An 18,426-nucleotide genomic window follows, 5' to 3' on the forward strand; every position below is an offset into this window, starting at 1 on the left:
TCAGGGAGATTTAAAGAAAGATTTAACAACGATTCCTTGAATCGATGCATGTGAGGATCTTAACGTAGAGACCCCGAAGTTTCGTTTCAATTTGCAAGAATTCATGATTCAAGGTATGCGTAGGTATGCGTAGGTGAAAATTGATCCCAAAGTATACCGTAACTGATATCTGCCCCTTTCAGTTGCCATGGAACTGAGTAAACAAATAACAGATGATTCATTGATCGGTACTGTTAGTTTGCCGACAAGCTCGCCATGTGGTCAACAGTTTTCTGTCAAGCCGATCGGATTTCGAATGTCATAAGTCACTACATCAAGAGCACTTCCTCAATGTGGCTAAGCATTCCAGCTGTAGCTAAAATTCAAAGTGAGGCATTAAATATTCAGAAACAAGCCACACCGTAGGAAATTAAATCACACATGGAAGCACTATGGATCATTTAAGCAAAGCGGCATCATCCTCTTTCGGAGACTGTGACAGAGAAGATGAATGTGGAACAGATTTTACGTGCCGTGTTAAAGAGTTGTTACCAGACTCCTGCAAGAAGGAAAAATTGCCCTGTCACGGAGGAAGATTTTCGTTCGGTCACCGTTGTAGAAAGTCCACTAGGGCTGCTTCGGCTTTTGGAGCACGACCTGGCAGAGGTGCCAAAAGAAAGGACCAGAGCAAACACTCTCAGCCCGCCAAACACGAGGATGACCACTCCGAAGACAATTTCGAAAAGGAGCCAATCATTTCATTCCCTGAACAGCTCTTTGAGTTTCCTAAGGAAAAGATACCGAGGTGCATTGTTTTTATATACGTGTAACTTACAACCAATTTGTTTCAAACTACACTTTGAATCATTCTCCGAATGATAGTTTTATTCTTTTAATATTTTTCTTTTCTTGGACTTGTCTCGAACACAGGCTTATCAGGTCCACCCCTTCCAAAGCTCGCCGGCAGCAGGAGCTCAATTTCAAGATGAATTGCTACACGGCACTGCGTAAACGGCGTGAGGAATTCAGGGAAAAGGTAGTTAAGATCGTATCTGCCGCCGACGAAACCGCCGATGTGTGTCCTGGTGATCCTGGGGATGGCTGGTTAACGGAGGATGAACGAGAATTGCTCAGATATTACTATTACATTCTGCACGGTATCGACAATGCTCATGTTGGACCAATCGACGTCGCGGTGATGAAGAATATCATCGCTCTCATACCCGTTAAGTGGAGAGAACACTTTCCAGAAATCTTAAAGCAGCTTGAAAAAGATGCTCTGGACGACTACATGCTGAGCGTCAAGAAATCCGTTGTTGATTTTGTTCTTCAGGATCCGCTGAAGCCAGAAAATATGGAGGAAGAAGTGGTGGGTCGCATTTCTGATATGCAGATTATCCATGAAGATCCTCAGAGACAAATACTCAACCGCAATGTTATATTATATTTCAGCAAACAGTATCTAATGAAAATTACGAAATCAAACACTTTTCACCACAGCACAGTATTCGGTATAAAGCGACCCAGGCTAAGTTAGAAAAGATTTTGAACTTGTACAACCCTTGCATTCGCAAGACTCTGGATCTCTGGTACAGAGAATTTCAGTGAGTACACTAAAGCATTGCCGATTTTGAATTGTTTATTTTGAAAAATTCTCTCCTGCCTTTTTGTAGTCAATTACGGCTGATAAACAAAAGAGAACTCGAGACCTACGGTGAGATCTATGACCTGGAGAGTTTTGACTGGCGATTTTCACGAATGGTTGCGAAAGCTAAAGATGCGCTGTGTAACAATTGGTTTCCGAAAATCTTACGCATATTTACAGCTGTAAGTGCAGTAGAAAATTTATTCAAATCATGAGGGTTGAATGGATTTGCCATCGAATGAGGTTAAACAGCGTTACCGCGATTTCCTCACTTCTTCAAGGACGTTTTCAGGGACATAAAAAGGGATTGCTGCCAGGCGCAAGCAATCCAGGAAAAAGAGAGCAATTCTTCCACTGCCTGGCAACAATTATGGAATCCCAACTCCGTGATCTTTGTTTGGAATCAATCAAAGACTACATGGCTTATATTTTGAGCTTCCGAGTAAGTGACAAGTTTATTTTTATTTTTTTGAGAATCTTTGAGTTTTTCTGCAGTCGTCAATTTGTAACTCGAGGAATTTAGCCTACACCGATATTCATATTCACTTCAAAATTTATTTTCATGCAGACAAAGCGAATATTGAATGTGAAAAATGTAAGTGCCAAGTTTTATGATTTTTCCTCGAGTAGATATTTGTCGAATTGATTGTAAAGAAAATGTATATAAAAATTACCTGTTCTCAATAATTAAACAATCATACGCTTTGGTAGTGTGGATTCAATTTGAACGTGATTATAAGAAATAAAACCTTAACGTTCGAGCCTTCGTTCAAGAACTTCACCGACACTTTGATCACCCTGTTGATTTCACTTCTGGAGGCAGTAAAACACGTACCTCGCCTTGAAGTCAAATTGTACAAAGATTACAACGGACCTGTCAAGGTCTTGCAGGTTTGTGCGCCACTCGAGATAATACCTATTCATACATCTAGAACGTCATAACTTTTTACCAAGTCGCGAATATTTTAAATCCAATTCCACTAATATCACGCTTCACACAAACTACGGCAGCCAGTCATTCTTCGGGAAGTCATCGACAGTTACAGTCAACAAATCGTCAATCTCATCGAAGAACAACGTGTCGGGCCAGAGCAACGCCTACGGGATTTTGACCAGTACATGTCATTGATCGATGATCACGAAAACCGAACGGTTTTTGAATTCATAGACGCAGATCCCCCGCACAATCTGCAAGAATACGGTGTGCTAATCGACAAGTTTCACCAGCTCAGCATGGACATCCCTGTGACGAATGAACACACAGTTTTTTTGGGAATGTTTGCCATACGGAGAACGCATCTGATTGAAAGTATTGCATCAATGGCGGCTGCTCAAAAAGAAACCCTCGTACTGGAGATGGTTTCGGATTATCAGCACAAATGTAGATTGTAAGCCAAGGATTTCTGTATTGATTTTCAACGCTGTTTCGCTCCACACATGAAAAAGAAACAAATCTTTGGATTTGGTCCGATTGGGACTTATTGACAACTTAATTTTTCCTAATGATGATTTTTGGAAACTACAATCTGTAGGATCTGCGAGGAATACGAAGCCATTGCTGATCAAGCCCTCTGCACTCCGCCAGGGACCCCTGAACTAATGCAGCTCATAAAGTTTGTGAAGAAGGCTGAAACTGAATTGGTGTTTTTGCTTGAAGAGAGGCTAAGAGAAGTTCTGCAGTACATCATATTCTTGACAGACTACTCCCTGCTCACTCCTGTTGAAATAAAATCAGTGAATGCTGCTTTTCATTGGTAGGGATTCACCGTTGTGTTTTTGCCCCCAAATTAATCTCCGTTCTTAGTATTTTACACTTTTTCCTTTGAAAAGGTGCTACCGCATGCCTTCTGTCTTCAAAGAACACCGAGAAATAGTGGCACAGAAAACGATTGAATATCAGGAAGTTTTGTCAGTACGAATTCAAAAATTCGAACAAGACTTACAGTTATACTGGAAGCAGTGTGACGAAATACAGTATTGGGGTAACGTCGATGAGATATTTCGTTACAAAAAGAAGACAACAAGTCTTGAGAACCGACTAATCGCGGCTATGGATAGAATCGAAAGATTCAACGAGGAGGAGCAAATGTTCGGCTGGGAATTATCGCAGTATCCACTGCGTAAAAAGGTAAACTTGCTGATACATTTTTGGATTCTTCAACCGATTCATCCACAATTGAAAAGCAACTCATTGTACATCGCTCAAAAACAGATTGCCGACAGACTAATGCCCTATAAAAAGTTGTTCGATGCTGCCTGCGAGTTTCTTTCCAACTATGAAAAGTGGACAAGTGCTCAAATCGGGTCATATGATCCTGAAACAATTGAGTCAGATGTCGGTGTTGCTTATCGTACAGTCTACAAACTCGAAAAGACCTTCCAGGAGCCAATCCTCAGGAAATTGGCTGAAACAATCAAATGTAGAATCGAGGAATTCAAAGAACACCTACCCGTTATAATGACGTTGGGAAATCCTGGACTGAAGGCTAGACATTGGGAACAGGTTTCGGAGCTCGTTGGTTTTCCCATTAAAGTCGATCATAACATGACACTGGCAAAGGCAAGTGATTTAATTGACGTACAATGCTCTCAAATCGATTTGTGTTATATGATTCAATAATTTGCGGGCAATGCAATGATACATAGATATTAGATTTCGGACTGGACGAGTACGTGGATAAGTTCGAGGCCCTTTCTGAGGCTGCAACGAAAGAGAACAACTTGGAAAAGGCTCTTCAAAGAATGCATACTGACTGGACAGAGATGGAGTTCACAGTCACTCCGTATCGCGATACTGGGACATACGTTGTGGCCAGTGTAGATGATATTCAACTGCTGCTGGATGACCACCTGACGAAGGCTCAGACGATGAAGAACTCTGTCTACATTAAACCATTTGAGAGTGAGACTCTGTAAGTAGTCAGTCCCAAATACGAATGGTTAATCTGTTGCTATCAACAATATAACTGTGGTTGTGAATCTTTCAACTTTCCAGAGAATGGGAAGCCAAACTTCATTTACTTCAAGATATTATCGATTACTGGTTGAAAGTGCAATCGACATGGATGTATCTTGAGCCAATTTTCTCATCTCCTGACATCCAGCAGCAGATGCCAGAGGAGGGACGCCGCTTCAATGCTGTTGACAAGGCATGTTAAAAATATTCAAAAACGAGAACCAATGGTTATATGGATGTTGTTCTGATTTAGATTTGGCGAGACATCATGGGCACTGTGATATCCGATCCCAGAGTTTTGACGGTAGTCGAAATTGAGAAGATGCTCGATCGTCTCCAAAAAAGTATGGGACTCTTGGAACTTATTCAAAAAGGATTGAATGAATACTTGGAAAAAAAGAGATTGTACTTCGCCAGATTCTTTTTCCTATCCAATGACGAGTTGTTGGAAATTTTGTCTGAAACCAAGGATCCAACTAGGTAAGTCTATCTGCTCAACGTCAAGTGTGGCATAAGCGAAGTTCAGCATTTCTTTTTATCCGTTAGAGTTCAACCTCACTTGAAAAAATGTTTCGAAGGGATAGCGAAATTGAATTTCACCGAAGACATGGAAGTTACCGCAATGAGATCGTCCGAAGGTGAAGAAGTTACCCTCGAGTTTGTAATCGACACTTCAGCGGCTCGGGGACAGGTCGAGAAGTGGCTCTTACAACTTGAAGATGACATGAAAAAAAGTGTACGCGCTATGGTGTGTACTCTGAACAAATTTAATTCAATAATGCCACTACTGTAATTCGGTATTGATGATATTTTATCTTTCTCCCACTCCAATGGATAGGTTATAAATGCGAAAAACACCTATCCAAAGAAACTCAGGTCAAAGTGGGTGCTAGACTGGCCAGGGCAGACGGTTCTCTGTATCGGACAAATGTACTGGACTGCTGAAGTCACGGCAGCTTTTTCTCAAGGACAAAAAGGGCTGAAGGAATATATTGAAAAGTGCAACTATAATCTGAACCAGATCATCATTCTGGTGCGTGGAAAACTGTCCATCCAGAATCGAACGACATTAGGTAAGAGGGGGACATTTTCTGACACTGCGGACTTGCACATATTGCACTACGAATATTTCGTAATATTTGCTAGGAGCGCTGGTCACGTTAGATGTTCATGCTCGAGATGTTTTGGTGGGATTGTGGGAAGATCAAGTTGAGTCGGAAATGGATTTCAAATGGCTGTGTCAGATGCGTTACTACTGGCAGGTGAGAACTTCGAGAATGATAAAAATCGATCACACCTTCATTTTCCGTCGAAAAATCTATATGCAACATCATCAATTTTTCCGAATTATTTCACAGATGGATAACTTGCAAACAATGATGATCAATTCTTCGTTGCGCTACGGTTACGAATATCTTGGAAACTCACCGCGACTTGTTATAACCCCGTTAACAGACAGGTGCTATAGAACGTTGTTTGGTGCTTTAAGTCTGCATCTTGGTGGAGCTCCAGAGGGTCCTGCAGGTACTGGCAAGACAGAGACTACCAAAGACCTGGCAAAGGCTGTCGCTAAGCAGTGCGTCGTATTCAATTGTTCCGACGGTTTGGACTACCTTGCCCTTGGTAAATTTTTCAAGGTACGGTTGACTGGATCGTAACATATCTGCTATGGTGAAATTTCTGCTACATGATACGTAAAAATTATCTCCAATATGCAGGGCCTAGCATCATGTGGAGCGTGGTCATGCTTCGACGAGTTCAATCGCATCGACCTCGAGGTCCTCTCGGTAGTTGCTCAACAAATCCTCACCATCCAACGCGGTATTCAATCAGGAAAGCAAACGCTGATTTTTGAAGGCACTCAACTGACCCTGGATCCCACTTGCGCAGTTTTCATCACCATGAATCCTGGTTATGCCGGAAGATCGGAGCTTCCGGACAACTTGAAAGCTCTTTTCCGTTCTGTTGCCATGATGGTCAGTGATACCGCGAGATTGTCAACTTGAACATATTTCAGAATGATTGTTAGACTTGTATTTTCAACTCTGTAGGTACCAGATTACGGATTAATATCAGAGAACACATTATACTCATATGGCTTCTATAGCGCGCGACCATTGTCCGTGAAAATCGTGATGGCCTACAGACTCTGCTCGGAACAGCTATCAAGTCAATGCCATTACGATTACGGAATGAGAGCTGTGAAATCCGTACTCGTAGCTGCTGGAAATTTGAAATTGAAGTATCCAAACGAGAATGAAGACATACTCATGCTACGCAGCATTAAAGATGTCAACCTTCCGAAATTCCTCAGTCATGACTTGCCACTCTTTCATGTGAGTTTCAGTTTCTATGGTACAATTTTCAACGTATATGAAATGAAAAATAACGTTGAAACCCACAGGGTATTGCTTCAGATCTATTCCCTAACGTGGTTCTTCCTGAACCTGACTATACTGATTTGAATACTTGTGCTCGGGACGCGTGTGAAAAGGCTAACATTCAATGCACGCCAGTATTCCTAGAAAAAATCCAGCAAATATTCGAAATGATGATCGTGAGGCACGGTTTCATGATCGTCGGGTATCCTTTTGGTGGAAAAACGACAGCTTATAGAATGCTCGCTGACGCATTGGAGTTGATCGAGCAACGGGTATGAGATCATTGCTCACCCATTTCTCGTCTTTACTATTTAGAGCTAATCATCTTTATTGTTACAGCAATTAATGGACGAGCATAAAGTTGAGATAACTGTAATTAATCCGAAGTCTATTACGATGGGTCAACTTTACGGCCAGTTTGACGGGGCATCACATGAGTGGAGCGACGGAGTATTGGCTGTAAGTTATCGGGCTTTTGCCGTGTCCACAAATGATAATCGCAAGTGGCTTATATTCGATGGGCCAGTGGACGCGGTGTGGATAGAAAACATGAATACTGTTTTAGACGATAACAAAAAGTTGTGCCTAATGAGCGGAGAAATTATCCAGCTGGCACCAACCACCAATTTGATTTTCGAACCGATGGACCTCGAGGTTGCCTCACCTGCTACGGTATCTCGATGTGGTAATGAATATAAGAAATATAAAAATAAGTCATAGTAACAATATAATTATGCTTTCCTAAACAAAGTCAACTCAACAGGTATGATTTACATGGAACCAGTGGCTTTAGGGTGGACACCCTTGCTTGTGTCTTGGCTTCAAGAAGTTCCCAAGGCATTAGGAGAGTGGCTGAAGAATTTCGTGAGAGACTGCCTATTTTTCCGTTTTTGTCGACCATTGTTACACTTATTGCGCAGAGGTGGCGTCACGGTAATTAAAGATGTCTTTAGAATCCTATTATATTGGCTTGGTGAATAAAGCTTGATTTTCTTAATCCAGGAACTCGCACCGATGCCTGATTCAAATTTAGTACGATCACTGATGTACCTCATGGACTGCTTCTTGGAAGATTTCCACGACGAAAAGTTTTTGGAAGGTATGTCTGATATGGACCTCAGGGCACAAACGGAGGTAAGATATATTATAAACGATCTAAGGCTTAGGTTTATTGATTGATGATTGCTTACTGCGGTTCAGTATTGTTTAATGCTCCACGTACCAGGGCTCGTTCTTTTTCTCCTGTATCTGGGCTATGGGTGGAACACTGGAGGCACGTCACAGAGAAAAGTTCAGTAGACTCTTCCGAGGTTTACTGGAAAAAGAATTTCCCGCAGTCCTACTCGAAGAGTTTAGATTGCCCAAACCCATTGATCCTCCAATTAAACCGTACATATTCATCATGCCAAAGGACGGACTTGTTTTCGACTACAGATTCATACGAGAGGTATTTAGACGGAATTACTGTATTGGAAACAGAACTTCGAACACTAAAGGAAAATTTACATTCACCAGGGTAAAGGAAAATGGAAATTATGGTCCGATGAATTGATCAATGCACCACCTATTCCCCGTGATATACCGGTGAATCAGATTATCGTGCCAACGGTAGAGACAGTCAGATATATAACCCTCTTTCAATTACTGGTCCAACATCAAAAGCCTGTACTTTTTGTGGGCCCGACTGGCACTGGAAAATCAGTTTACATCGTGGACTTTCTGCTGAGAAAGAACAACACAAATATCTACAAACCCTTATTCATAAATTTCTCGGCACAAACAACCGCTAATCAAACCCAAGACATCATAATGAGCAAGCTAGATAAACGTAGAAAGGGTGTATATGGTCCACCGATTGGAAAGCGGTGGGTCATTTTTGTGGATGATGTTTCTATGCCCTTGAAAGAAATCTACGGAGCTCAGCCCCCGATCGAGTTGTTGAGGCAATGGCTAGACCATTGGCAGTGGTAAAAATCAAAGGATATATCTTTTGTTCTGTGGTTGTGAGGTCACGTAAATATCGAAGATAATTTGCAGGTATGATAGAAAGGAAATTGTCCCGGTGAAACTTATCGAGATTCAGTTGATGTGTGCCATGGGACCACCAGGTGGTAGTGGTAAAGATGTCACACCAAGATTCAAACGCCATTTCTTCGCGTTAACTATATCAGAGTTCGAAGACGACGTTATGATCACAATATTCAGTAAAATTGTGCTCTGGCATTTAGACACTAGGTAACAACTGTGGCTGGCAGAATAACCAAATTATTTACCAAGTAGGATAATGAATCTAATATCACGATTCATCTCTCCAGAGGATTTAGCAAAGAGTTTGACCCGTGCATTGAACAGATTGTTATGGCAACCATGGACATCTACAAAGAGAGTCTCAGGCATCTTTTACCGACCCCTGCTAAGTCTCACTACTTATTCAATCTTCGTGATTTCTCGAGGGTAATACAGGTAGGCGAAATCACTACGTTCACAACGTCGCGAACAACCATACCATGAAGTTTTACTGCATCTTCCGTTGCTGATGGCACAACATTTAATTCCACTATAGGGCGTGCTCTTGTCTGTTCCGGAAACAATGCCGACACTGGTCAACATGAAACGACTCTGGGTTCATGAGATACTCCGGGTGTACGGAGACAGATTGGTCGACGAGACAGATACCAACTGGCTTATCGATCAACTTCACAGAACCGTTCAGGAGAGAATGGAAATAGACATGGACCATATGTTCAGCGATTTGACCGCGGATAAGAAAGGGCCTGTAAGATATCGGTAGCATCTAATCACTCGAAGGGTACTGTTACAATAGTTTCTTCGCATTCCTAGGTTGGCGACTTCGAACTTCGGAATTTGTTATATTGCGACTTCTCTGATCCAAAAGTTGACATACGTCAGTACCAGGAAGTCCAAGACCTGGATAACCTCAGAGTAATAGTCGAAGCGTATCTTGCAGAGTTCAACTCGATGACAAAAAAGCCAATGAATCTGGTGCTATTCAGGTAACCCCCACTGAGTTGAACTTTATCAGAATGCTGTAAATTTAATGTGAAGTAAAATATATGGGTGATTGATACTAGAGTACTGCTACTACGCATAAGTTGATAAATATTTCAACTGATTCATTTAGATTTGCAATCGAGCATCTTTCAAAAATATGCCGGATCATAAAGCAGCCGCGTAGCCATGCCCTCCTGGTTGGAGTTGGAGGATCCGGTAGACAATCCCTTACTAGATTGGCTGCACACATCTCCGAATATGAACTTTTCCAAGTCGAAATCAGCAAACAATATGGTAGTAATGAGTGGCACGATGATCTCAAAGTCATCCTGATGAAAAGCACCGCAACAGATCTACATTCTACTTTCCTTTTTACCGACACGCAGATCAAGGAAGAAAGTTTTTTGGAGGACATTAGCAATATGTTGAATTCTGGAGAGGTCAGTTACCTAAGATTATACTTTAAAAGCTTTTCCACATTAGGTACATCTACTATAAATGATCTTACAGGTTCCGAATCTATTTTCTGCTGACGAGAGAGCAGAAATTTGCGAAAAAATGCGACAGATCGATCGCCAAAGAGAAAAGTCTGTACAAACTGATGGCAGTCCAGTAGCGCTGTTCAACTTCTTCGTCCAGATTGCTCGTGATCAATTACATATTGTTGTGGCAATGTCTCCAATCGGCGATGGTTTTCGCAACAGAATCCGGAAATTTCCAGCTCTGGTTAATTGCTGCACCATCGACTGGCTCCAGGTTAGCACTTTCTGCATCCCTTCATTTCTTGGGTCACCAGGGTATCTCCTTCTCAGATCTCAATTGGATCGTGATTATTTGATCCCAATCAGCTGTGGCCAGAGGATGCACTGTTAGCGGTAGCGACTCGATTTTTGGGTGAAATTGAACTTCCTGAAGCAGAAAGGATGGCGTGTATTGACATGTGCCAGTACTTTCACATGTCAACGCAGCAGATGAGCAAGGAATTTTTTACAAGGGTACGCCGGAGGACATATGTAACTCCAACGTCATACTTGGAATTAATCAACACGTTCAAATCACTATTAGAAAAGAAACGAGGGTAAGTTTCAATTCACTGTAATATTCAACCTGACTAATTCAAATCTGCGTTGAAACCTTCATGATTTTCAGCGAGGTGATATTTGCAAAAACGCGGTACGAAGGAGGTCTAGATAAATTAGACAACACCAATCAGCAAGTCAAAGAAATGCAAGAAACCTTAAGGGAATTACAACCAATGCTTGTCACTGCAGCGAGTGAAGTTCAGCAAATACTTGAACACGTTGAAGCCGAGAGTGTCCAAGTGGCCGAAGTGGAGAAAGTTGTTAAAGTAGATGAAGAAGCAGCACAGGTGAGATGAGCTATTTTTCTATGCTTGGTCAACTACACCGCTCTCTCCATTCCTTCGGTATTCAGGCACTGATTGAACTTTGTAGGAAGTAGCAGCAGCAGCATCTAAAATCAAGTCGGAATGTGACGCAAACTTAGAGCAGGCAATGCCGATTCTGAATCGTGCTAATGCCGCTTTGAACACCCTGACACCTGCCGATATCGCGGTGGTCAAAACAATGAAGAATCCACCTGCTGGTGTGAAATTAGTTATGGAAAGCATCTGCATTCTCAAGGTTAGCACTTTTTGACCGTGAGGTTTAATTTCGGTCATTTCAACTCGTGTGATACCTGTGCTGCATTAAGTGACTCTCTTGATCTACAGGAAGTCAAACCGGAGAGAGTACAGGGACCTGATGGAAAGTTGTGCGATGATTATTGGAAAGCATCGTTAAAAGTTTTGAGCGACATAAAGTTCATGGATTCCTTGATAAATTATGATAAGGATAATATCCCTGAACGTGTGATGGAGAAGATACGGAAAGATTATTTAACCAACATTAACTTCGATCCTGACAAAATCAAGACCGCATCAACCGCCTGCGAAGGCTTATGTCGCTGGGTTTATGCTATATCCGAGTACGACAAAGTAGCTAAAGTTGTTGCACCGAAGAAAAGAGCTTTGGCCGAAGCGCAAGCAAAGTACAATGAAGCCATGGGTGAACTTGCGATCAAGCGTGAACAGCTTCGACAAGTCCAGGTAATTATTTTTCGCTGGTAATAGATTAACTAATCTTTTTTAAGTTCACACAAATTGCATTGGTCTCAGGCTAAACTGACGGCACTTGAAGACGTCTTGCAGACTCGCAAAGCCGATTACCAGGGAATGATGGATAAGGTTACAGACTGTGAGCAAAAACTAAGACGAGCTGAAGAACTTATAGGTGGCTTAGGTGGCGAATATACGCGGTGGTCAGAGAGTGCAAAGTCGTTGGGTGAAAGGTAGTGTTTTTTATAATCAAGCATTTTGTCACGTTTATAAACCAAGACTGCCGCGGAACTTGTGACATGTAAAAGAAGATCATAATTAGATAGTCGTAATTCACTTAACTTTTTTACCAGATATTTTCAACTAACTGGAGACATTATAATCGGTTCGGGGATAGTGGCGTATCTTGGTCCTTACACAACCCCATTCCGTGTAGGTCAAGTTGAGAAATGGGTAAAACTGTGTACTGACTTAAAAGTAACATGTACCGAAGATTTTCAATTGAGGGATACTTTGGGCGATCCTGTGCTTATTCGATCGTGGAATATATTTGGTCTCCCCAGTGATTCATTCTCTATCGACAATGGAATTATAGTAACGTAAGTTATGAAAAATTACTGACGAAGATAGCCAGTTGTCCTTAATTCGAAATGTTTCGATTATTATTTAGAAATGCTTGTCGATGGCCACTCATGATCGACCCTCAAGGACAAGCCAACAAGTGGGTGAAGAATATGGAAAAAGCAAACAACATGAGCATCATTCGCCTAACACAAGGAGACTACACAAGAGCTCTAGAAAACGCAATACAATTTGGACTTCCGCTTCTGTTAGAAAATGTTGGTGAAGAGCTGGATGCTTTGCTGGAACCAGTTTTGATGAAGCAGACCTTCAAGCAGGGTGGAGCACTGTGCATCAAGCTAGGAGATACAATCGTGGAATACAGTCATAATTTCAGGCACGCACACCGTGGGAGACCAAATAAAGATCTTCATCAGGGCTTGCTATGAATAAGAACAATTTTAATATTACAGGTTCTACATTACAACGAAACTGCAGAATCCTCACTATTTGCCTGAAGTAGCGGTAAAGGTAACCTTGTTAAATTTCGTGATCACACCTGGTGGACTGGAAGATCAACTCCTTGGAATAGTAGTTGCAAAAGAACGACCAGATCTTGAGTCAGAGAAAAATGCTCTGATCGTTCAAGGAGCTGCCAATAAAAAGTAAAACGATGCATTCGTATCTGAGCATACACAGTTTTGACATACAGATAATTATAATTTATTCGTGAACACAGGATGTTGAAAGAGACAGAAGACAAAATCCTGGAAGTTCTGTCAGCTTCTGAAGGTAACATCCTGGAGGATGAAGGAGCCATTAGCATTCTAAGCTCGTCAAAAGTTTTGAGCAACGATATTCAAATCAAGCAAGCAGCAGCTGAAATCACTGAGAAGTCGATCGACGTTGCTCGACTGCAGTACACTCCGATCGCCGTTTATTCTACGGTTCTGTTTTTCACCATTGGTGAGATACTATCACGGCCTGATATGTCACATTCTTTAATTTAATATTATTTTTATCATTTTGCTTTCAATATTGAATTATCATAAGGAAAATTATTTGATTCACTGATGCTTTACAGCTGTATTGGCCAACATAGACCCGATGTATCAGTATTCGCTGGCCTGGTTTGTGAATCTCTTCAAGGCAGCTATCGAAAACACTGAGCAGCTCGACGACGTACAATTACGTTTGGCTGATCTGACAAAATACTTTACGTACTCTCTTTACGTAAACATATGTCGCTCTCTGTTCGAAAAGGACAAGCTGCTATTCTCGTTTCTACTCGTCATCAATTTATTGAACAAAGACGGACAAGTCTCAATGCCTCATTGGATGTTTCTTCTGACCGGTGGAATCGGCTTAGACAATCCATTTGAAAATCCAACTAGTTGGCTTCCAGTCAAATCTTGGAATGAACTCTGCAGATTGGATACCATTGAGGGTTTCAAGGTTGATAAAAACATCAAATCTCCGACCTTATTTGTTTGAATCATGTAACAACATGGCATTTCTCTTCACTCAATAGGGAATCAAAGAATCGTTTACCGCTAATTTATCAGCTTGGAAGTCATTCTTTGACGAGAAACAACCCCAATACGCAACTCTACCTGTTCCGTTTGATGATGTTAAGCATATGGAACGAATGTTGATCCTGAGATGTATTCGACCAGACAAAATAGTGCCAGCAGTTCAGGCTTTCGTGGAAGGTGAGAAATATGGTGATAAATCTCTGCTAAGTACATAAGTAATACTCGAAATGCACGTCTTCCAGCCGAAATGGGTAGGCAGTTTGTGGAGCCTCCACCTTTCGATCTAGCAGCGTCATATGCCGATTCTCACTGCTGCGTACCGCTTATCTTCGTTTTAACACCTGGAGCCGATCCGAATCAAGTATTGCTGAAATTTGCTGACGACCAGGGATTTGGAGCAGAAAAACTATTTTCTCTGTCCTTAGGGCAAGGTGATGATTGATTGGAGATATCAGACCAATTATAAGACGAAGTCCATTGCATTGTAATTGTACGCTTTCTCTGGAATTAGGCCAAGGCCCAATAGCTGTGAAGCTGATAAACGACGGAGTGAAATTCGGCTATTGGGTGGTACTGCAAAACTGCCACCTGGCCAAGAGTTGGATGTGCACTTTGGAGAAGATTTGCGAGGGCTTGCTCCCTGATACGATTCACCCTGACTTTCGATTGTGGCTGACCAGCTACCCCGCTGATTATTTCCCAGTATCAGTTCTCCAAAATGGTGTCAAAATGACCAACGAACCACCGAGTGGCCTTCGCGCAAACATCATACGCTCATATCTAAGTGATCCCATCTCGGATTCCGATTTCTATGAATCCTGTACCCAAAGCGACACCTTTAAGAAACTCCTGTACTCTTTGTGCTTTTTCCACGCTATTGTGCAAGAGAGGAGGAAATTTGGACCCATCGGGTGGAACACTCCATACGAGTTCAATGAGACCGATTTGCGCATCAGCGTATTCCAACTTCACATATTTCTAAACCAATACAGTGACGTGCAGTATGAGGCTCTCAAATACTTGACAGGGGAGTGCAATTATGGAGGAAGGGTTACAGACGAGTGGGATAGACGGACATTGGTTACAATCCTGGCTAAGTTTTACTGCAAGTAGGTATAACCGTTGCTGTTCAAGACTTTCAAGTCCTTTAATCGAACAAAAATAATTTCAGGGAAGTCATCGAACAAGAAGTTTACTACTATGATTCATCATCTACAATTTATTATTGCCCATCTGCGAAAGAATACGAAGCCTATATGGAGTACACCAAAAACTTGCCCTTGATTACTGGACCAAGTGTGTTTGGGATGAACGAGAATGCAGACATCATCAAAGAAGGGCAAGAAACTGATCTTCTGTTCCAATCGGTGCTCTTGACTCAGGTAAAACCATATACATAAAATTAGTGCCTTTTTTCTAACTTAGTTCCGTTCTTCATTGAGTGCTCATGCTTTCACGCTGCTAGGATCGGACGGTATGTATGGGTGCTAGAATTAGTAATGCATAACCGTAGTTTCCCTAGTATATCATTAATGAACATCTCTTTTATTCCAATTACTGCTACTGTAGGATCTATGGACGCTGGAGGTAGGTAGTCAATTCGCTTAGTCCAATCTTTCACTACACGTTTATCATTACATGGATATTGTTTTTATGCTGCTATACAGAAACTAAAGGTAATTCACCTCCAACTTGTTTAACGTACACGACAGAGTAATATAATGATTGATAATTTTTTTCGTTGATAAGTGGCTTAATTGACCAATACGTTACGTTCATATATTGCGGAACCTGAAATATCCTCATCGTCTGTTTTTTGACACAGGAAACTGGTGACACGGACAGCAGCGGAAAATCAGCAGATGAAATCGTGTTTTCGGTATCCAGCGATATTCTGAACAGATTGCCAAATGACTTCGATCTTGTCGAAGCCTTAGAACGTTATCCAACCTCATACAATCAAAGTATGAATACTGTTCTGGTTCAAGAAATGGGACGATTCAACAAGCTTCTACAGTGCATCAGAAGTAGCCTTATCAATGTTCAAAAGGCAATCAAAGGTACTAATTTCTACCTAACTGATTTCGCGGAAAATGAATTTCAAAGTACAGTTTTATAACTGCAATTTTTATTTTTGCTATTGGACAAAAGGATTTGTGTCCATGTCTTATGAGCTGGAAGAAGTCGTGGGATCCATTTTGACGGGAAGAATCCCTGGATTATGGAAACAGAATTCCTATCCGTCGTTAAAACCGCTCGGCAGCTATGTTAACGATTTTCTACAACGATTGGCTTTCCTACAGGTATACGTGTTGTACTGCTTTGTTAAGTTAAAGTATATCAAAAAATAGAAAATAGTTAGCTAGGCAGATAATATTTTGTTCTTTTCAGCTCTGGTTTGAAGAGGGCCCCCCGATTACTTTCTGGATATCCGGATTCTATTTCACGCAAGCGTTTCTCACCGGAGCTAGGCAGAACTATGCAAGAAAATATCACATCCCCATCGATCTCCTGGTATACGATTTCACGCCACAAAAGGAAAAAAATTTCACGCAGCCTCCTGAAGACGGTATCTACATTTACGGACTGTTTTTAGACGGTGCCAGGTTTGATATGACTGAAATGATGCTGGATGAAAGCCATCCAAAAGTCCTTCACGACGATGTGCCTTTCGTAAGAAATAGTTTCATAGTGTAAAAAGATGAATAAAATACATAAGTAAAGATAGCCGCACACCTTTCAGCTTGCGAATTTCGCTAAAAATTACATACTCGACTGTTTCAGCTCTTGTTAACGCCAATGAAAAAAGAAGACGTACCCGAAAGACTGACTTACACTTGTCCAGTGTACAAAACTAGTGAACGTAGAGGTGTTTTATCTACCACTGGACATTCTACAAATTTTGTGATCGCTATATGGCTCCCAACGAACAAACCACCGGAACACTGGATCATCCGGGGGGTCGCAATGCTATGTCAACTTTCTCAGTGATTCAAAGCCCTCATCGAGAATATATCGAGAATAATGAGATATGATTGTAACTTTTAGTATAATTGCGAACCTGGAGCAGTCTTGCTTTTTTTTTTAAATATTAATTTTAATACGTTTTTCAATTCCACGGTGTTAGATTAAAATACGAACCAAATAGTCAACGAGATTTACTGTAATCAAAAAAATTAAATAATTATATCGTTGGTTCATGATTATTAAATTAAATACCAGTGAACATCAAGAAAAATGCTCAGAGATTCAACTGAAACGGTGGAAACTATTCACGATGTAATTATTTGCATAGCAAGTATTGACGTAATAATCGCTCAGGTGGCGCAATAATACACAATAAATATGAAAACTGCAGATAATTGCTTGTTAGGGATAGTATATTTGTGTAACAACCAATTAGTGCTTCAGTGGACAGAGCACGGCTATGTTGAAACAAATCCAATTGATATGAAAACAGGTGCTGATGGTGACAAGTGTTGAGTAGACGTTTTATTACTTCAAGCTAACACTTTGTAGACATCTATCATTGTTCATCACAGTTCATTTATCCGCGAATAATTCTGATTATAATTATCCAATGCACTGTGAATACGAGCAGCCGTTGAGTAAATTCTTCCGTTAACGGATGCAGCCCTCGGATAGTTGTGTATTGCGGATATTATTTACACGAATTAGTCCAGACTAAAAATAAAATGAAAAACTGTGGATGGTGCGCCACGTCGAAAATGATAATATTTGCACTTTTTTGCAATTTCTTATTATTTTGGACCATATTGTCACCGACCGAGCTTAACCTCCAACCAGCTCTCATTTTTGATTCCGGTAAGTTTTCAATTTTACTTTGTTCCCCTAGCTACAGAATTTTATATTTTTTCTTATCGTTGGTCGAGTAAATACGTTTTCCGTTGCCTACACCTATGTACTATTGTATCTATTACGAACGACCTTTCCCCATTCATGTGATATGATGAGCGCGGGAAGTTGTACGCCATCCGAGTGTAGGGAAGACGGAGAGTGGGGGGAGTAAGCGAGTAGCGCGCATGCGCAGAGGAAGAAGCGCAAAGCGCGCGAGTAGCTCGCGAGAGAGAAGGAGGTGAGAGCAGTCCCACTCGAGCGCTCAAGGAGAAAGGTCTGGGGGTCGATTCTGTAATTTCACTTTTCACATTTCTTACCATCCAAGCATTCTTATTGTTTGACTTACTTTGCAAACCAATAAAATGCACGGATGGTGGGAAATG

At 41.3% G+C, this 18,426-nt stretch overlaps 1 protein-coding gene across 1 annotated transcript; it reads left to right on the top strand.

The window, feature by feature from the left end:
• The first annotated feature begins 34 nt into the window (after window positions 1-34).
• Window positions 35-17,539, top strand: LOC124297914 (dynein axonemal heavy chain 7-like). Its single transcript, XM_046749321.1, has 53 exons — window positions 35-123; window positions 183-784; window positions 910-1,348; window positions 1,432-1,583; window positions 1,653-1,806; window positions 1,917-2,066; window positions 2,336-2,515; window positions 2,636-3,012; window positions 3,157-3,378; window positions 3,455-3,752; window positions 3,837-4,184; window positions 4,271-4,536; window positions 4,620-4,773; window positions 4,834-5,060; window positions 5,127-5,328; window positions 5,419-5,653; window positions 5,727-5,842; window positions 5,939-6,217; window positions 6,299-6,556; window positions 6,632-6,916; window positions 6,985-7,233; window positions 7,301-7,646; window positions 7,725-7,894; window positions 7,964-8,095; window positions 8,187-8,408; window positions 8,477-8,928; window positions 8,999-9,196; window positions 9,277-9,424; window positions 9,525-9,737; window positions 9,803-9,975; window positions 10,104-10,413; window positions 10,484-10,729; window positions 10,822-11,051; window positions 11,123-11,342; window positions 11,428-11,616; window positions 11,706-12,080; window positions 12,150-12,322; window positions 12,443-12,688; window positions 12,760-13,047; window positions 13,124-13,315; window positions 13,390-13,616; window positions 13,735-14,105; window positions 14,182-14,362; window positions 14,428-14,616; window positions 14,697-15,294; window positions 15,357-15,567; window positions 15,651-15,659; window positions 15,755-15,772; window positions 15,853-15,861; window positions 16,011-16,245; window positions 16,337-16,488; window positions 16,577-16,858; window positions 16,970-17,539. The coding sequence occupies exons 2-53, from the start codon at window positions 432-434 to the stop codon at window positions 17,174-17,176; spliced, it is 12,156 nt and encodes a 4,051-aa protein (XP_046605277.1). The 5' UTR covers window positions 35-123; window positions 183-431; the 3' UTR covers window positions 17,177-17,539.
• The last annotated feature ends 887 nt before the right edge of the window (window positions 17,540-18,426 follow it).

The sequence above is a fragment of the Neodiprion virginianus genome, chromosome 2, assembly GCF_021901495.1.
Source record: "Neodiprion virginianus isolate iyNeoVirg1 chromosome 2, iyNeoVirg1.1, whole genome shotgun sequence".
Taxonomy (NCBI): Eukaryota; Metazoa; Arthropoda; class Insecta; order Hymenoptera; family Diprionidae; genus Neodiprion; species Neodiprion virginianus.